Below are 20,375 nucleotides of genomic sequence, written 5' to 3'. Positions count from 1 at the left end.
ACCAAAGAAGTCTGTCGTTCCTCCCTCTCGCTCACTCTTTCTTTCATAGTTATTTTGACTTGGCTTCCATATTCACAGTGGCTTGCCCACAATTTTGCTGTGCAGTGGGAAGTCCAGGTGTCTCCACAGAGTGCCATACAACCCTGATGGGTGGGAGACAATGGAAATGAACAGTCTTTCCTCAGACCACACTATGGCTCTGTTTCTAAACAGAACATCGGCAGGGTGGAGTGGCCTGGGACATTTGCTGTAGGGAAAGATCATGAACCATGGCTGGGAGTATGAAGTGGTCACACTTCCTCAGGCTCCCTGGAACAATCTCTTCCATGCAAGCAACGGCACTATCTGCTCACAGGAAGCTGGACCTTAAGAAACCCTCCGGGAAAAAAAACAAAAAAACAAGAGTCTTGGGTGCAACCCAAGAGGTCTATCCTGCCCAGGGACCACAGCTACAGCCTCTGTGAGACATCTGAATCAATTCTGAGCCAGCAGTTGGAAAATTCTGCCACCGGCTCAGGGCCGTAGATGGGGTGATGGCCCAGGGCCTGTGGGGACAGCATGCCCACCCTTAGAATTCTATATAGACGATGACCACAGGCAAAACAGATGCGAAGGGCACTGTGAGAGTGAGAGAAACAATCTGAGGGGCCCACGGGGTGTGGGAAGGGATGACAGATGGCCCCTCTCAACACCTGTTAGCTGCCCTGGGGCTTCAGCTGGCTGAACAGGTAGCTGGCTGCTCTGTAGCCTGTCCACGACTGGGGGCTGACGGCGCTGAGCATGGGGTGGGGAGGGAATGCCATCAGGCAGTAGGGTCATCATCTGGTGGAGTACAGGCCACAAGGACTGGTTTCTCCCAAAAGGAGTAAGTCCAACTGGCACCAAGTCACCCAAATCTCCTGAAGGAAAGCCCTGCTCCATTCTAAGTCCCAGAAGGCCAAAGTGAGGAGCCATACTTGCTCCAGGGAGCATTCTCGGCCTCTGCTGAAGAAGCGAAGGGTTGAGGCTGGGAACTAAGCTGAGCTGAAGGACGCACTCACTCTCAGCCCTGTGGGCTTTAGGGCAGAGGGCGTGCTGCCGACTGCCTTGAGACAAGTACCTGGGGACCCTTGTCTCAGCTGTGCATGGCAGCACCTGTCGGCTTTATACCTGCAATCATGGTACTCTAGTCTTCACTACCTGCTTGGGGATATTTGCCAGCGAGCTGGATTTCACGTGCTGCGAAAATGCCCAAAGCCTCTGACCAAGGGTTGGTGTATCCAACTGAATGTTTGGCCATTCTTGAAAATTCCGTTACAGACTTTGTAAGAATTCTAAATACGGTCTTGAAAATCCAAAGGGTTTGCTTCTGAGAACGAAAACCATGGAATGAAGCCAGCCAACACCACTCGGGTTTTTGAGGATCCGCTCAGCTAGACTCACAGTCATGCAGTTCTGCAAATCTTCACTTCCAATGCCTCCCAAGCAAGCCAGCTATTTATAAATGTGTGCCAAAGTCCGTTCTGGTGGCTTTTCCTTGGGAGAAAAGGGTTTATAGTTGGTTCTGAGATACCCTCAGAAACTGAGTGACTTAAATTTCTTGTTTGGGTCAACAAATAATTTTGTCTGTGAGGAAAAAATTCTGCATACAACACCACAGATGTTTCTGTGAACAACTCTCAGAGCATGCTCAGGAGAAAAACATCGCCGGACGCTGGGGAATAGGTACCCTGGTTGGTACGACTAATAATATTTAAGAGGGTAGACAGGAGCACCCCTAGCCTTATGCTAAGCTCAAACCATGGTATGCCACTGGTATAGAATGCTGGGGCTTTTCTTCTTCAGGTTCAGCAAAGCTCACAGACACGGGCACTTCAAGGAGGACGAACGGAATATTGTGAGGGATGGTAATGATGGAGTGGGCAACGCAGGAGAGGTCCAGGTTTTCAGGCCCAGAATGACAGCGATGCCAAAACCCTGCTATCACCTTCACCTAAAGCTTTCTGCACCTCCTGTGGGCAGCATTCTCTTCAAACGCAGGCTCAGATGTGTGATGGGCTGTGGGCCTCACTGCCCCGATTTTTAAGCTATCAGTGGAGAGACCGCCCCTTGGTCTGGCTGGCTGTCCCTCACGTGCTCATATGAAGAGCAATGATTTCATGATTCTCTCATCGTGACTGCATGTATTCTCCTTGTGCGGTGACCCACTTGAGCTTCCTGCACCAGTCCTGCCCAGCAGGGGTCACCCTCACACCCAGCTGCTAGAGACTGCAAAGCACTCTGAGTCACTCTTTTTTTTTTTTTTTTAACTTTTTTAAAAAAGAGATTTTACTTACTTATTTGAGAGAGAGAGAGAGCATAGGCAGAATGAAGGGCAGAGGGAGAAGCAGACTCCCCTCTGTTCAGGAAGCCCAAGCCTGGGGCTTGATCCCAGGACCCTGAGATGATAACCTGAAGCCAAAGGCAGATGCTTAACCCCCTGAGCCACCCAGGCATCCCACTCTGAGGTACTTCTTTAACGATATCAAACTATTCCTGAATTCATGCAGACCAAGTAAACATGTCTGTTTTATACTGCAGATTTTTTCTTTCAGCCCACAAATATTTCCTGAGCATATACTACGTGCCAAGCATTGTACTAGGGTCTGGAGATACAGCTGTGAGCAGAGAGAAACCCCTGTCCTTTTACTGTAGGGGCCCAGGAGGAGACATGAAAATACACGGAATGTCAGCTGGTGACAAAGGAGATAGTGATTTCTGAACAGCAAAGGGGCACGAGGAGTGTTGGGACTGAGGCCAGGCAGAGAGGGTGTCCCTGGGAAGCTCCGATTTGAAGGAGGTGAGAGAGGAGGTCATGTGGCTCTCTGAGGGCAAGGTGTCTGAGTAGAGGGAAGATCGAGGACAAGTTCTGGAGGTGGGAGAGTGTCTACTGTGCTCTAGGACCAGCAAGGGACAGCATGGCAGGGGTAGAAAGAGGGGGGAAGAAGAAGGAAATATGGTCAGACTGTGTCGGGAACAGACTATGGGGCCAGCTAGGGTGCTGGAAGAATCTGGGGGGCAGGGAAGCCACTGAAAGGGTCTGAACTGTGGACTGACATGACCTAACTTGCATTTTGGGAGGCTTGTGCTGCCACTGGGCCAGGAACAGACTGCAGGGAGCCAGGACGGAAGCAGGGACACCGGGGAGGGGCTCCTGCAATAACTGAGGGCAGGTGATGTCACACAGGGTGGGGTGCTGGCAGCAGACATGGAAAGAGTGGTAATGTTCTGATTTGTTGTGAAGGCGGAGACATTAGGGCTGCCGGTGGATCAGATGTGAGATGCGGGAAGAGAGGCATCAAAGATGACCCAAGTAACTTTGACCTGAGTAACTGGAAAGACTGAGAAGGCATTTGCTAAGACAGGGAAAGCTGTGGGAGAAGCAGGTTGGGAAGGGTACGACTGAGAGTTCTCTTTTAGATAACATGGAGATTTGTCAGGCATCTAGGTAGAGATGGCCTGAAGGTTGCTGACTATCAAAGTCTGGGTTTCATGGGAGAGATCTGTGCAGGAGAGGAATATCCCATGTCATCAGTACACACTGAATATAAAGCCATAAGCCTGGGTGAGATCTCAGAGACTGAGTGCAGACAAAAGATGAGCCTGAACCCTGTTGATGTTGGGGAGATGAGGAGAATAAACAGTGAGAAAGGAAGAACCAAGGGAATGTGATGTCATGGAAGCCAGGAGAATGTTTCAAGGAGGTAGGTGGGAATGATCACACATTAGTAGTCAAGACTCCGCTTAAGACAAAATCTACAGTGGACTTAGGATTGACTAGAACTGCACATTCAGGATACAGATGGGAGTTTCAATCTATATTATACCTTCCATCTTATGAACTAGGCCTTCATCCTCTAAGACTGAGTGACCCTTTGAAAATCTTCATGTATATGATGGGTCTTCCACTCAGAAAAAGACAATCAGACACCCTTAAGGTTGCCGGGAGCCCCCAGTGCCAGAAGAGTCTACCCCAGAAGCCATGTTCATAACCAACCCTTCCCCGTCCACAGAGAGGTCATCAACCAAACTGTCTCAGAGCAAAAATTCAGGTGTTGAGTGTCTCTGGGCTTCTCCAGGTATATTTCTAAAGGTTGGAATGAGTCGAACTTTCTGGGTCCTTAGGCTAGTATGTACAGAATGTGAATGGGCTGGCTCTGGTCTGAAAGCAACAGCCACGACAAGCAAGAACTCACCACCATCTCCTGCACATGGAACATCTCTGCCCCTCCAGGTGATAGCCGATTGGGGAAAGCGATGCTGACAGATGACCCAGGAAGGGTGCTTGGCCCAGTGTTATAGACCTGTGGGTGAGAGACACACATAGCATATTTTAGTAGAGATATAGACCTTCATTTCATGGAATGCAGTAGGTACTCCCACAGACTGTAGGATTTAGGATCTCGAAGGTCATGACTTCAAGTGTACTAAAATATCGAATAATGGCAGACTTTAATGAAACAGAAATCCTTCCAATACGCATCTGAAACTCCCAAACTTTCAAATTACCTTATTCCCTTTCATCACGTTTTTGCCTTCTTCCTGCTAAAAACTGCATTTCTTTTTACGTACCTAGGAATTACTCATAGACTATTACACTTGGTGGGAATATAGACATCATGTGGTCCAGTGGTTCTCAACCTTTAGCATGCATCAGGGTGACCAGATGGGCTTGTTAAAATGTACACTGGGGGAGGGTCATGCCTAGAGTTTCTGAAGTGGATCTGGTGGGGGGAGGGCATGAGGGAATTTAAGGACATGCATTTCTAGTAAATGTTCCCAGGAGATGCTGATGCTACTGGCTCAGGAACTGTACTTTGAGAAGCTCTGATCTGGCCCAAGCCCTGCCTTTTACAGTTTGAGGTAACTGAGAAGACAAAGTGGACTGTCCCCAAGCCAAATGGTGTAATTTACAGAAAGGGTTGCTCTTACCATACGATCCAGATGATGGGTTTCCACGTAATTTACAGCTAATCCCTTGCTAATCCTGTTTGAGGACCTCTGTGCATTTCTTTTCTGCCCCAGGGTTTGGTCCTGTAAAACTTTACCTTCTCATCCCCACACAGTCCTCCCTGTTTTCTGTCTCCAGAGGCCCATCATCTCCTGAGAAATGAGAGGAAAGATGGCAGCCACAAAGAGAAAGATAAGGGAAAAGAGATAAAGCAAAAGTTGAGCACGAAACTCAAGGAAGAAATGGGATATAAAGAAGAATTAAAAAGATGGGTAGATGTGTAGAGACAGAGAGTAGATTGGGGGTTGCCTGGGCCTGGAGTAGGGGAAATACAGCAGGCAGGAGAATGGCTTTCAAAGATATCTGTGTCCCCAAATCCATGGACCCTGCGAATATGCTACGTGGCAAGGGAGAACTTAAAATGAAGAGATTATCTTGGGTGATTTAGGTGGGTGTAATGTCATCACAAGGGTCCTTATACGGGGAGGAAGGAGACTGTCAGAATCAGGGATGTGGCCTGTGGGAAAGATGTAGCTGACCATTGTTGGCTCTGAAGATGAAGGGGACCCTGAGTTAAAAGTGCAGTAGCCCGGAGAAGAAGCTGGAAGGGGTAAAACAGATTCTCCTCCAGCAGCTCCAGAAAGGAACCCAGCCCTGCTGACAACCTGATTTTAGCCCAGGAAGACCTATGTTAGACTTCTGACCTCTAGAACCCTACAATAATACATTTCTATTGTTTTTAGCCACTGAGTTAATGGTCATTTCTTATAGCAGTAGGAGGAAACTAACATAGGGATTGACTGCTGAAGGACATGGATTTCCTTTTTTGGGGTGAGGGAAATATTCTAAAATTAGATTATGGTGATGGTTGCACAATTCTATAAACACACTAGAAGTCACTGAAATGTATGCTTTAAATGGGTGAGCTTCAAGGTAGGTAAATGAGATCCCAATAAAGACGTTATTGTTTAAAAAAACATGGGTAGAAGGAAAAGAGAGAAGAAGCAGGATGCTTGCTCTGTGCCCTGGGGCCTAGAGAGAAAAATCAGGCATTCAGGGGTCTCTGATATTGGGGTCAACAGGGAAGAGCCAGGAGGTGAATGGAAATCTAGCCAGGTCTTCACACACAACAGAACATGTAAGGATCTAGGCTCCAGCCAGCTCTTCCCTAGAAAAGTGTGTGTTCATTTTTTGCAATAGCTGGTTTTGCTTCAAAGCACAAAAACACGATGGAGTGGAAGTGTCCTGCCATCTCTTGATTTGAAAAGAACAAAATTCACCAAAGACAACAGCCCTAAGACACAAGAAAAGGAAGTAATATCTAGCCACAACTGAAATAACTAATTGGAAGTGGAACACGAGAGCACAGAATTGCAAAGAAAACTACTGACACGTCTGGGAAATCCCAATGAAAAAGGAAATTGGGGGGGGGGGGAGAGAAGAGAGTGGGTTGGCTTTGCACACTTTCATGTACTACAGCCAGATGGGCAAGAGGGCCTGTGCTGCCATATTCATTTATTCTTAACACATGCCTCAACATCTGATTCTTCGCAAATGTTCTTGAGTGGCAGCTGTATTATTTTTCATTGTTCTTTTTCAGGTGAGAAAAGTGATGGACTCTTGATGAAAAAAAAAAGCTATCAGTGGTCAATACAACATCATGTACTGTTTCTGTTAAGAAAACTTTGATGGGATATGGGAACCAGGCCCAAGACTAGTATTTCTGCCTTTCTCCCATCGGTGTCTGCGGTGAAGTCTTTAAACCATCACATAGCTTGTTGAATAACAGCTTTTAAAAGACAGAAAAATCACTGTATATGGGAAGTCCTGTGCTCTTTGTCAGGAGTGATGCTATCAGAATAAGGCCGTAGAGGAGAGTTTTTATCTACTTCCTGATCCCATGCTCTCCCACTATCACCATCCACCTGGCCCATGGCCTTTCTGCATGACAGTCAAAATAATGACAACTGTATCAGAAAATGAATCACCAGGAGATTCTCAAGGGAATGGTCAGCTTTGCTGACCCAGAAGGATCTCCTTCCCATCAACGACACAAGCTATCCATCTTTGGACCCAGCGGACTCTCTTAATCCTCAACGGAATGCTGTGTACTTCCTCAAGCAAACTGGTAATCAAGAGGTTTATCTAAGTGGCATGGCTGTCACTCATCCCCCCCCCCCCCACATTCTCAAGTCTGTATCCTAGGTCAGGTCAGATGGGAAGAAAGCTCTTTGCTTCAATACTAAACTTTAAGTTCCCCATAAAGATGCCTTCAGAGAAACACAACTTAACCATATGCCCTCAAGATCGATCTTTCTATCTTCCTTTCTTTTCTCCCTTCCTTCTCTCCTTCCTCCTTCCTCCTCCCTTCCTCTCTCCCTTTCTTTTCCTTTATTTTCCGTCCTTCCCTTCCCTTCCCTTATCACCAGAGGGTGATAAGAATTTTCCATCTCTGGTATACCTCGGACTTGCTCTTGTCCTAACACCTGTATCCTCTTCATTACACAGTGTGTGTCCTTTGAATCCTTCTGAATCATCTTCTGGACTGTATCTTTTGTTGTAAGATACCTCAAAAACTCCAAGAGTGGGTAAGTAATTAAAATTAAAGTGATTTAAATGAAATCACTCCAACTGGTCTTTATCTGTTTCCTATCCACTTGCAAAAAGCAATGGGGAAAAAAAGAAACTACTTCTGAACAGCAGATTAGAAACACAGAGGTCCTGCTCACGGAGTCACTGTGAGGTCTCAAAAGCAGGTCTAACCCTACCTTCCCCTTTTCTCTGGAAACGGAGCATAGGGGGTAACAGCAGGGGCTTAGCTGGTCAGGAGGCACCTCCTCTCTGAGCTGGGGACATGTGTTCCCCAATCATGGTTTCAGAGGTCTCTTGCCGGGGGGAACACTTTAGAGAGGGAGAGGTTGTTTGTGAGAGCCCACAAATGTTTTGCTGCCTCCTTCTCTGGACCCACACCCCATGATTATGTCTCACCCCCTCCGTCCACCTAGGAGTGGCCATAGGGAAAGAAAATAGTCATTATTGTCCAAAGTCAATGCCAGACCATGGAACCATCTTCTCCATGGGGAAGAATGGGGAAGAGGCAGGGGCAGCTCTGGGAGCTGGAACAGAGAGACACTGGATGTAGGTCAAGGTGAACCATGGGTGAGCAAGGCCCATCTCCTTCACATCATCAATAGCTCCTGGCAGTGTGCTTGGCTACACCAGTGGAGCCTGGATCCAGTTCTTGTCAGCTGTGGACAAGGGACTGGATGAGGCTGAGGTCCTTCTAGCTTAACAGGCAAAGATGCTCAGGTTGAACAGTGTAGGCCTGAGAATTTCTATTTCACAGCAGGGCTCAGCCAACTATGGCCAACAGGCCATCCCTGGCCTACTGGTTGTTTTTTGCATGGTCCGCAAGCTAAGAATGGTTTCACATTTTTAAATAGTTGGAGAAATATTTAAAACTAGGGTAACATTTCATGACATGTGAGGATAATATAAAAATCCCCAATTCAGTGCCCATTACTTCAGCTTTGCTTATGCACTGCCTCTGGCTGCTTTGGCACTCTCATAGCATAGCTGAAGAGTTGCTACAGACATTATATGGCCCACCAAGCCTGAAATGCACACAGGCCCTTTACAGAAAATGTCTGCCCACCCAGTCCAAAGAAAGAAGAGGGTTTTTTGGGATGTCCATGGTCCACATGGAGTGGACCTGCTGAAAATGATGCCTGTGTGACTGCGGAGGGCCAGCCATGGCTCTGTGAGGGAGGACTGTGCTGCTTCCCATGGGGGGGCGTATGTATTCTCACATCCCTTGGCTACTGGGAGACTGCACTTCCAAATGCCCGTCTATCTACGTGAAGAGTGGGGTCCAGGCGGAGTCAGCATGGAGAGCCCCAGGAGGAAGAGGACTCAGCAAGTATCTGGGACTGTCCAGTCCATAAGGTGAATAGGATGGAGAACTGAAGGGGGTCCTTTGGGGCCATCAGGGTGGGGACATTGGCCAGAGGCCTTCTTGGGGAAAATAGGTGTTTATCATGAAGTTTTCCTTCCAAGAGCTGAGAAGGAGAGGGATCTACATAACAGAGTAGCAGACAGGGAAGGGATTAATTTTGTATGCTTACAGAAAACACATACACACACATACACTACACTCCAGCCAAGCAGGCTGGAACAAGTTTCTCCTGGAAAGAGCCTGGTTCTTGAGCTGCCCTTCAGGAGAAGACCTATCCCCACAGGCCCTTCCATTGCTGCCAGTTCCAGAGACGGTCTCCCGGGTTGGGTACCTGAAGGGTGATGTTGAGGGGCTGGAAATGACACTCCAGGTCATCTAGCTGAATGAAGTTAGATGCGTCCACAGACTCGCCATACACAAAGGAGGTTGGAGACATGATTCTGAAAGAGGAAAGCATTTAATCCATCATCTAAACTTCGGTCAGGCAACCCATGGTCACTGCTGTCCTGAGAACCGAACATCTGTCTCTATTTAATCCAGTAACTTGTTCCCTCCACCGTCTTCACCAAACCCTTCCCTTCTGGAATTGTTACTTCTCTGTCCTATACATGGACATAGCCAGAGCTATGTTTTCTAAACGGAAGTTTCCAGGAATATCGTCTCATCTTAGGTTAAAACAATAAGCCACATATACAAGTATGTACTGGGATTACATTTCCAAAATGAGGAAAAAGACAATGGTAGCTTCGATTTCAAGTGTTTTTTTGTTTTTTTTTTTTTAAACTGGATGACAGAATTATACATGTTGTGTTTTATCATTTGAAAAAGACTTTGTGGACCGAGGAAGATCATGGCAAGTTTTTAAGAAATACATATAAATGAATTATATATTTAGCATCCTAAGCCCCACACTGTGATAAATTCATTAAAAAACATTTAAGTTTGTCAGACTACTAAAACCATTAAAAATTCAGCATTAAAAGTTGGATCTGTTCAATGATAGCATTTTCCTTCACAATTCAAACAGTGGCTGCTTAAGATGTGATTAAGAACTTAAGCTCAGTGTACAGCGATGCTTTCAACACTGTCTATACGAACAAGCCCAAGATGGGACCAAGCTTGGACTCCAGAAGCTGTTCCCTTGCCCAGATACAGTCATGTAAGATTTTTGGTACCAAGTCTGAATGGATAGCAATTCATCTACTTTCAACTTAAAGGCATTATTTTAGACACATAGTGAATTCCCAGTTGTTATCAAATGGCAAGAATGGTTCGTTTAAACCAGCCTTATTTTATGTCCTGGAAAGATCAGAGGTTGACTCATGTGTTTAAAGGATGGCTTCAGTTGGGGGCTGTTAATGCCTCAACAATGAGGCCTCCTAGGGCCCGACAACAGGATCAAGTGTGTTCTCTTTCCCCTCCGAGGACAGGGCTTGGTTCAGGCCACATTCTCACTGTGCCTCTGATGAGACAAGTAAATAAACCACATGGCTAAAAATAGAGCCATGAACAGAGGCAAATCTATGCTAATTTGCAAATATAATCCACTGATGCCTCCTGTCTGAAGAACATGAGGGAAACCGCCCAGAGCGCGGGAACCCAGAGGCTCACTCTAGGGTCTAGCAGCTGGGGAGCTACTGCAGAATGGCTCCTTCTGTGGCGTATTAACACTTCTGCCTCTAGCCAAGGCCAGGACCCAGAGGCACTCGAAAAGTGAAAAATGAGAAACACTGAACCCCCCAGAAACCTCAGCTTGCATTTGGGGCAGGGGTTCAGCGGGTCCTCATTTGATCTAAACTAATTGTGCAAATCCTTTTTCCGCTATCAAAGAGGTATGTATGTGCTCTGTTTTCTGAAGCCAGAAACAGGAACTGAGTTCTCATTTTTCCAGGCCTGGGCTTGGGCTGAAAACCGCCCAGGCTGTGTCGGGACCCTAGAGCCCGCAGCCCCGCCTTCCGACACCGGGGGCGCTGAGCGACTGTGGACTTCACCAGGAACAAGCTGTGTCCCGCTGTGATTGTTCCCTGCCCACCGCCACTGACTCTGCAGAAGGGGTTAACAGAAACGTGCAAGGCCAAAGTCAGCTGTGTCTCTAATCAGAATGGCGAGCCTTTCTGCAAGGCCACCAGGGCGTTGGGATACATCTGGCTGTAAGCTCTGGCCCAGCAGCAATTGGCTGAGATTTGAACCCCAGGAATCCTGGCCCTCTGGAGGGGTAGGTGTTGGAGAAAGAGCCACATAAAGGTGTACAGGGTGCTCAAAGACATTCTGGGGCTTAGCCTTGTCATCAAACCTCTCCCGTCACCCAGCAGGTATGTGGGTAGCTGGGAAAGAGGGAAAACAAGGTGGGAGGAGGGCACAAGCCACAACTAAAAGCTAAAACTTTGTCTGCATTTCAAGGCTGGGAAGAAGGGGTACGGGAAAGGCCACAGACTCCTGGCTACCTGTGCATATACAAGAAAAACACAGCATTCCCCCACCCCCCCAACTCCCCCTGGGGTGTTTTGGCGACCCAGGACCAGCTGCTCACCCAGTGATGGACGAGTCCACTTCGTGCATCAGTGGCACCATCAGCATGAGGGTGTTGTCATGCAGGGACTCAGAACGTTCCACGTTGCCACTGCATGGGAAGAGAGTGATGAGCGCTGGTAAGTGCTCGCTCCCGGGGAGCAGGCTTCCTTGTTCTGGGTTAGACCTCGACCTGTCACTCTCCAAGGGCTGGCCGTGCACCTGATGTCCCCTCGGGTCTGTTTCTGGTCCCCGTGCAGAGGAACGGTGGGCCTGTTGTTTCAATTGTGATCCCTTCCCAAAGATCTGAGTACAAGTGGTGTGCTGGGGAGGTGACCCAGGAGACACCAGCAGGGAGTGGAGAAGAGACAGGGAAGGGAATGAAGGCAGAAAAGGCAGGTAATCCAGGAGGTCAGTGCTGTGGACAAGTAGGTTTGGACTGGCTGGGGATATCTGGGAGGCAGCGGGGAACACACACCGAGGTCTTCCCATGGAAGGTGGAGCTTTATCCATGACTCCTGAGATCTGCTGCAGGGGTGGGGTGGGTGGCAGGGAACAGGAATTTTCTGGCACCTGTGCTATGCGCCCGAGTGAGTGGGCTGCGGCTCGAGAAAGCCTCAGCAGAGTGGTCCTGGGAGACAGAAGCTGTCTGGTGGGTGCAGGGAAAGGCAAGTGCTGAATGGTTATGGCTGGGCACCAACAGCATGTGCCACTTCTAGAAATGTTTGTTCCATGAAGAACGGACCAGCAAGGTTAGGGCACAGCAGCTAGGAAGGGGTTTGCTGGACTTGAGCCGCCATTTCCCACGGAGAGGCATGACCTGCCCTCCTTGGACAGCCAACGAAGCCTGGGAGAGGAGCCCTGGCCAGTCCCGTCATGATAAAGACCACGGGAGCTCCCCTATAGACTTCTGGCTGTAGCACATCCATCCACAACAGGCATCCCCCTTGGAGTGAGAAAGCAGGGAATGGGGACAGTGGTGGTCTCTCTGGAAAGGGCAGCGCAAGGAAGCTGACACAGTTGGGTGGCTGCTTTGGGCCAGGCATACTGCACAGCATGATCTCACCGGGTCCTCCGAGGAACCCTAGAAGGGTGGGGGACTGCCTGCCTCGGACAGGTAAGGAGCAGCTCGGAGAGATTAGGGAACTTGCCCAAGGATCCACAGCAAACCAGGTCAGCCAGACTCCCAAACCAGGGCTCTGATAGCAGATTTGGAAGGTTGTGGGTAGGGAGTGGGGGAGGGGAGAGGAAGAAGAGGAGTAAAGGGAGAAGACCTAGTTTCCTTTTACTATTTTGTTACATTTCCAAGATGATTGTGATTATTTTTCTGTGGAAGTACCACCTTAAAAACAGGCAGGGCCGTTGGGTGCAAGCTGCCAGGGCCAGCACTTCTAGCTGGTTCTACCACATGGCATGTATGTGGGATCCCAGCTGGAAGCCAAGTGCATCCTCCAGGGGTGGAATGTAGGGACCCCAAGACCCACTGAAGTTTGGGCACAGTTCACTGGCCCACTCCCCCCGCGACATTCCCTGACCCCTTGCAGAGTTCCTGCCTGCTCCCTGCCCTCCCCCACTGCCTCCACTGTCTTCCTCTCCCACCAGCAAGAGCTAAATGCAACAATACTTAAAGGGAAGCTCACATCCCCTCTTCTTTCTCCTATTGTTCTGAAACAATGGTGCTCTGTGACTCTGACCCCTGACTCCTCATCTGTCTTCTGCTAATGGGGTGACATCCATCACTCAGAGGGCAGTGTGCAGAAGCAGCAGGGTCGGGTGCCCACCTGGCCTGATCCCCTTGCCCTTCCTTTCCCAGGGGGCTAATAAAAGCCTTAGAATCACCGCCAGAGGCAGATCAGATGTGATGTGGAATGGATGGGACTGGGACCGGTAACGCCCTGGCCTGCAACCCAAACTCCCCCCAACCACGCATCCTGCCAGTAATGGGATCCTGATGGATGCGCCACCCCTTGCCCTGCCATTTGTCCAGCCACCTGTGGCTGCTGGCAGCTCAGGCCCGACAGTCTCATCTGTCATCGGGGAACTGCTCCAGACCGACTGGAGCTGAAAAGTTGAGATAGAGAGGCCAAACATCAAAAGGCTTGCAGCCACTCCACGAGCTCGTGACTTGGGATGCGTTCCCATGGTCTGCAAAGCCAGGCTGCTGAGAGAGCTCTGGAGGACTGTTTAGGCTCAACTTTACGTCCTCCTAAATCTGCAAGTCGGCAGGAGAGCTTCAAAGGGTGGTGATGGGGAGGACAGAACGATTGATATTTTAACGGAGGCTTTCAAGATAAGGGGCTTTAAGGATCTTTCTGCCGGAGCAGGGAGTCAAGTGCTGGGACCCGCCCTCTGGGGTGGTAAGACTGTTTTCACCAACATCTGGGAAGAAATGAGTGCCTGCGATATTCTGCGGCATGTTTAACATATAATACGCCGGTGATTCCAACGTTAGAAGATTCTGCTAATTATTTCAGCTGCCAATACTAGGCGTGCCCTGATGCAATGGAGCACTCACTCTTTGTGCCCATGAGGGGATGTTCTTGATTTTAGGAAGCAATTAGCATTTTCTTATTGCCCAGCATTGCATCGGATAAATTGCACATGCTTCGTAGAAGTCTGCTGAGTGGAAATGTGGCCCATATAGAGCCAGGGGCTCCAGATGGGTGTCTCAGCCTTGGCTGCTTACTAGAATCAGTGGATGAGATGATCTCACAGTCCTAACGCTGAAGTCTCAGCCCAGACTGATAGATCTGAGCCTGTGAGTGATGGACCAGGGATCGGTGGTGTTTAAAGCCCCTCTCCCCCGTGACTCCCAGGGGCACCCCTGGCATCTAAGGACAGGTGATTCTGACAGTGCTCCCACGGTGATGGTGTTGGCCCCTTCTTCTCTGGCACCACTGATTAGCCCTGGGTGGGGTTGGGAGGCAGGCGGAGTTTCCGCTCTTTGACAAGGAAGTCCCTTTCATGTCATTTATTTCCCGCCCCAGTGTTCCTTCCCAGGAATATGCAGGTGGAGAGGAACCACTAATGGGTTTGTCCAACCACCAGGAGTTTTCAGTGGGTCCAAGAAACAGCAGGAGAATTAGGAATTTCCAGGTTTGATTGGCCACGGGACTCCCTTTCTGAAATCCAATAAGCTCTGTGGGCAAACTGTTGCATGCCCCAGTTCCCTCTTTGAAGACTTTCTGCCTCTGGAATGTAGTGCAGACTCTCTGAGGCCACGTGGGCTTTCTGCGGCCCAGCCCAATGTCCTCTGTCCACGCATCTGCCGCCGCCCTGTCTGCTTCCCACAGAGATGGCTCACGAGTCCCTCGCTCCCCACAGTGCCCACCACCCATCTGGCTGTCACATACTCGGCACTGGGCCTCTGTGTCTTCAGCCTGAAAACAGACCCCTCTGTTTAGGTGCCGTCTCCCCAGGGAGGCCCTTCCGGATTCTGGTAATGGGAACCAAGTCCACCTTCCCTACGCTTTGTACATAATTTCTATTAGATCCCAGTCATGTTTTTTATGTGAACGTGAACTATGGGATCGTGAAACAGGTTGAATAAGAAATCACCAAGCCCCACACGATTTCAAGACTTGCAAGCCTAGCCAAATACGATCTGTGATGAAATGCTGGCACTCCACAGCGGGCTGCCCTTGCCCCACTAGAAGGCCGTGCAGGATTTCTGGGCTTTCTGGGCTGTACTTGAAGTCACGGCTATTGTTATTTACCCCGACTTTTTACACATGCTTAGTGCATGTTTAGAAGTCCAGCCAGGGCTGAATTAAAGGCCACAAAGCCATCACCTCTGGAGTGGAAGTTGGAAGCAACCACACAGGGTAAAGAAGGCCAACGCACACTGTGATGTGCTGTGCTCTTATTTTTAGGAGACAGAACATTCTCCAAAATATTTGTGATAATGCTAAAAAAAAAAAAGAGGAAAGAAAGAAAAATACAGAAAACAACACTGAAGCCAAAATATGTGATTGTGGTTGTGGACTGAGGGGCTCTGGTAATGTATGCTTCCAGCATCACAGTCATTCCCAAGGGAAAGGGAATCTTGATTCCATGAGCTTTAAATAACGTCGAGACTGAGGAAGGCCTCAAATGAAAACAAAATTAAAAAGCAGTGGGAGAAGAAACCAGAGCTGCTTTGTGTCCACCTCCCACAGATACGGCTGCTGGCCACTGTCCTGTTGTACTTGTTGGGGACTGACCTGAGCATCCCTGATGTCCAGCGGAGAGGGGATACCTGAGGGCAAAGCTGTTAGTGAGAGGCCAGAACGGACCACAGAAAATGGAAAGATGCAGGGTTTGGGAAGAATTTCAGTCCAAGATGCTGGGGAATTGGTGTTTTTGTGAAAATTCAAGCATCACTCTCAGGGGGTGAGTATGAAGTATGTTCGTCCAGGTCCACATTCTGGCTGAGGTGTAAGGGAGGCCAGATCCAGAGGAAAGCACCAGAGCAGGATTTACTATGGCTTGGGGCAAAAATCTGAGGTGTCATATCAAGGGTGTAATGGAGTCGAGAAAGGAGGATTTCTGGAGAAGCAGCTTTGAGATCGAGAAGTGCTTGGTGGGGGGGGTGCATGGGGGAGTGTGTCTGCCCTTTAAGGCACATTTCAGGGCACCTTGTTCAGCATGGGGGCGCAGGGGCTGCCCAGGGAATGTAGGGGAAAGCTGCTAGGTTCCTCTTTCTTGGCACAGTGGGAGAGAAGGGGCCATGCAAGAATCTGGCATTTCCAGAGACCGCCAGGGCAGAGGCTACCGGGTGGGGCCTACATGTTGAAAGCCAGGGTGAGGTCACCTTTGGTCCTGTCCCTGAGGGCACGGTCTCAGCAGCAGAAGCTGAAGGGGTGTCTGGTTGGTGAGAGGCTGAAGTTGGAGGCAGACTGAGGGACTCACAGGTGAGAAAGCCCCCCCAGCTGAGGGCTGGCTATCCAAAGGCAAGAATCAGCTTGGAATACCCACACAGCCTGGGGAGTGCCCCTACCTGTTAAGGAATGAGCCCCGTTTCTATTTCACTCACACCTCCCACATGCCCTGCTGTGAGCCTGGGGGTGCTTGGGACTCTCCAGGGGAAGGGGGGGGGTGTGCAGCAGAGCGATGCTGGAGGAAAGCAAGACCGTTCCTGAGAGTGAAGCAGGTTTCCCTTCTGCAGCTTGCTCTCACCGAGGGGAGAAAGCCTTTACCATCCTCTCCCTCCCAGTAAGACAGGGAAAAAACTAACCCCACCCAAGTGGGCTTAAAGAGAATACAGGGTACAAAGAAGATTCTTTGTGATTGCAGGATGAATCTGCATGCTCCTGGCTCCTGCTAAGGTTCTACCTCATTGGCTCATTTTCTGAAATCCCCCTGCCCCCAGCACACTAGCTCCCCAACTTCTGCTTTGCCAATGTCTGACACAGTGCCTGGCTTGTGGGAAGGGCTCAGGCATTTGCAGACTGAAGGAGCGAAGCATGCCTGCCCTGGGCTAGGTTGTCTCTCCTCCCCTGTAGGAAGCTGGGTATCTGCCTCCATCTCTAGACTGAAGCCTTCTTGAGATGGTCTGGGATGCCAGACTCACTCTCTCGTCCATCCACGAGCCCTCTCAGCCCTGGCCTTGTCCTTTCCCCATGGTCCCCACCTGCTGATCGTGCAGGGGGGTGAGCAGAATGGTCCAAGGCATGACTCCCTGCTCCATGTGGGGGCCAGACACAGCTGAGCCGGTGCCCCTCCTATTCTGCGCAGCTCATCGCACTGATGGGCTGGCCCCAATGCAGCTCATCTGGAGAGTCTGGGAAATGGTGTTCTTTCTAATTGTAACGTGGGATGAGGAGCTCCTTCTCAGCTCCTGAGGGCATTCTCCTCCTCAAAGGAAGGCTGGGGTCGAGAACCCTCACTTCAAGGGGGGCTTTAGTTCCATAAAGCCGAGCCTGTGGCTTCACTCTGTACCCCAGATCCTGAGGGTCTTTAGGTCTGAACCTTATTTCAACCTCGTGACTCCACTGAGCACCCCTGCCTGGTCGACTTTCGGTGCCTGATTCCACTGCTTGCCCACCTAGGGTCTGGCATTCTGGGTTCCTGACCTCTATTCTAGCCATGCAGTTCCTCGTTTTGTTTTCTCATCATTTCTGGTGGACCTTGCCTGACCTTGGCCTTCAGGGTGTTTGGTTCAGATCTCCAGGCCACCTCTGGGATGGACTTAGGATTGTTGGCAAGAAATTTCCTTTGGAGGTTACGGTAACTACAGAGAAGACACGATAACTGAATGCAATGCAGGATCCTTGACTGGATTCTGGACCCGTGACAAAGGGGTGGAAAAGTCATTGGGATGATTGGCACAATTGGAACATGGACTGTAGAAGAGATGATAGTATTGTGCCAGTGTCACATCTCCAGCATTTGTCACCTCTCCAGCATTTGCTAACTATACCGGTTATTGAAGAAAACAGTCTCATTTGTAGGAAATGCACACTGGGGTCCTTATGGGAAGGACGCATGATTTCTGCAACTTTCAGATGGTTGAGAAAAAAAAAAACTATCTGTAGAGAATGACAAGTAAATGGAGCCAAGTGCCAGCATGGGCTGCAGGAGAGTTCCTTAACTTATGCTTTGCAACAGTTCTGGTAAGTTTAAAATCCTCTCCAGATAAATCCAAATTACAAAAGTAGCCTTGGGTATCCAACCGACACCCTGATCAAAGTTTGTTTTTTCCTCTTCACCCACCTACCTACCTCTCCTTCCAACCCGATGTCAGCCAAGTGCTACCCAAATGGTGCTTCCAGGTACACATGGATTCTGGCTTGTAGAGACAGCTGACAGCCCCCAAAGCCCCATCGCGGCTCGAGGCCACACTGGAGCCAGAGGGGCAGGAGCACACTCCTGAGGGCAGAAGTCACCTTGCATGGTCCCCTGCCCTGATTCTCTGCCCACAAGGCTTCCAGGATAAGTCCTCTCTGGAGGAGCATGTCTTGGGGCCTCTGACAACAAGCTTGTCCCCACCCCCCTGGCCTGCTGTGCCCCCTCCCTGCATCCTGGAATGCAACCCACAGAGGAAGTTTGTGAACTACCCAACCACGTGAACTTGGATCAGAAACCTCACCTCCCCTGGGCTGTCTCTCCTTGGCTGTAAAAGTCATTGCCTCTGGCCACATGATCCCCATCCCTCCCAGCTCCGTCCTCCCTGCTGGCTGCATCAGCAGAACGGGACAGACACCAGCCAGCGCTCTGGGGCTCTATCACTCCACTGTTTCTTCCTCCTCAGAATCCTGAGCATCATCAAAATGTGACCAGGGAATGTCCTCTCCTGTTCTCGTAAATCTTTATCTTCAGGAAAAAAAAAAAAGTGAATCTCCCCCTTACCTCTGAGCAGTAATGATGAAGCTAAGAACTTCCTCTTCCCCAGACAGGTGGCTTGTGTCAAAGATCATGCTGAATTCGTACTAGGGGAAAAGAAAGTGACATCCGGCCTCAGCGAGCATTCCCAACAGAAACACCACAGTCTCTGCAGTTTATGACCTCTGGAGCTCATCTGCATGGCAAGCTTTATTTTTTTATGAGTATCTTTCTGGCTGACAGGCCAGAGATAAAACTGTAGTAATAAAACCAAGCCTGGAGTGTGCTCTGGTGAGAGGCACACGGTCTTTTTTAGCAACTGAGGTCTTCTAGAAAGTGATATATTCGTCTCCTAGACCAGGACTTTTTAATTAATTAATTAATTAATTAATTAATTAATTATATTTATTTTCTTATTAACCCAGCCTTTCTAAGTTTCATTCCCTCACCATTTTCCCAATGTTTGCCACACCTATGTACCATATCACCTGTATCACTTATTGTGTACTTTCATTACTGCTCTTTTTATTTAAAGACTACTTTATTTTTTTAGTCTTATTTTATTTAAATTCAATTAATTAACATATAGTGTATTATTAGTTTCAGAGGTAGAGTTCAGTGATTTGTCAGTGGTACAGAACAGCCAGTGCTTGTTACATCACGTGCCCTCCTTGCTGCCCATTACCCCATGACCCCATCCCCGCACCCACCTCCCCTCTACCAACCCTCAGTTTGTTTCTTGTAGTTAAGAGTCCCTTATGGTTTGTCTCCCTCTCTTTTTCTTATTTTATTTTTCCTCTTTTTCTCTATGATTCTGTTTTGTTTCTTAAATTCCACATGACTGAAATCCTGTAATTGTCTTTCTCTGACTGACCTATTTCACTTAACACAATGCCCTCTACTTCCATCCACATTTCTGCAAATGGCAAGATTACTTTTTTGATGGCTGCATAGTATTCCATCGTGTATATATACATCTTCTTTATCCATTAACCTACTGATGGGCATCTGGGCTCTTTCCATAGTTCGGCTATTGTGGACTTTGGTACTGGGGCGCACATGCCGTGCCACTTCAGATCACTATGCTTGTATCTTTCAGGTAAATACCCAGTAGTGCAATTGATGGGTCGTAGGGTGGCTCTATTTTCAACTTTCTGGGGCACTTCCATGCTGTTTTCCAGAGTGGCTGCACTTTAGAAAGTTTCTGCACTTTCTATAAGTGGCTGCACTTTAGAAAATTTCTACCATGATCAGAGATGGGAATCAGGATCACTTACCAGTAAGAGAAGGTTGCCACAAAAATAAATGAAAACAAAGCATTGGGGCATTCTGTGGCCTGCTGAGGGCTCTGAGCCTAAGGGCTACTTTATTTTGGCAAGAGGGAGATTAGCAAGAGGTAGGGAGGTGTTAAGGACAGGGGAGACTTTCTCCTGCATGGAATCAGGGAAAAGGAGTGTTGAACAGGTAATAACTGTTCCGCTGTTAGAGGCAATGTCCATGTTTGCAGTGTCCATGTTTGGTCTACAACCACCGCAGGCATTCCCCGTGGTGAGCATCCCATGGCTTGGGGAAGGCTGCCCTGAGCAAATGGTTTTTGCCATGTACTTGTTGGGTATGTGTGGGGATGTGGGAGGGACCCCC

General features: G+C 49.0%; 1 protein-coding gene across 1 annotated transcript in view; it reads right to left on the bottom strand.

The window, feature by feature from the left end:
• The window catches only part of ITGA9 (integrin subunit alpha 9), a 319,285-nt gene that overhangs the window by 57,811 nt on the left and 241,099 nt on the right, over positions 1–20,375 (bottom strand). Inside the window, exons 20-23 of the mRNA XM_045089112.1 lie at positions 18,762–18,841; positions 11,455–11,544; positions 9,256–9,364; positions 4,215–4,322 (exon numbers count right to left, since the gene is read on the bottom strand). Coding sequence (XP_044945047.1) covers positions 4,215–4,322; positions 9,256–9,364; positions 11,455–11,544; positions 18,762–18,841 — 387 coding nt within the window. The remainder of the gene's footprint in view (positions 1–4,214; positions 4,323–9,255; positions 9,365–11,454; positions 11,545–18,761; positions 18,842–20,375) is intronic.

Source organism: Mustela putorius, unplaced genomic scaffold (genome assembly GCF_011764305.1).
Source record: "Mustela putorius furo isolate JIRA1106 unplaced genomic scaffold, ASM1176430v1.1 tig00003834_pilon_pilon_pilon, whole genome shotgun sequence".
NCBI lineage: Eukaryota > Metazoa > Chordata > Mammalia > Carnivora > Mustelidae > Mustela > Mustela putorius.
This window is presented reverse-complemented; position numbering and strand designations above follow the sequence as displayed.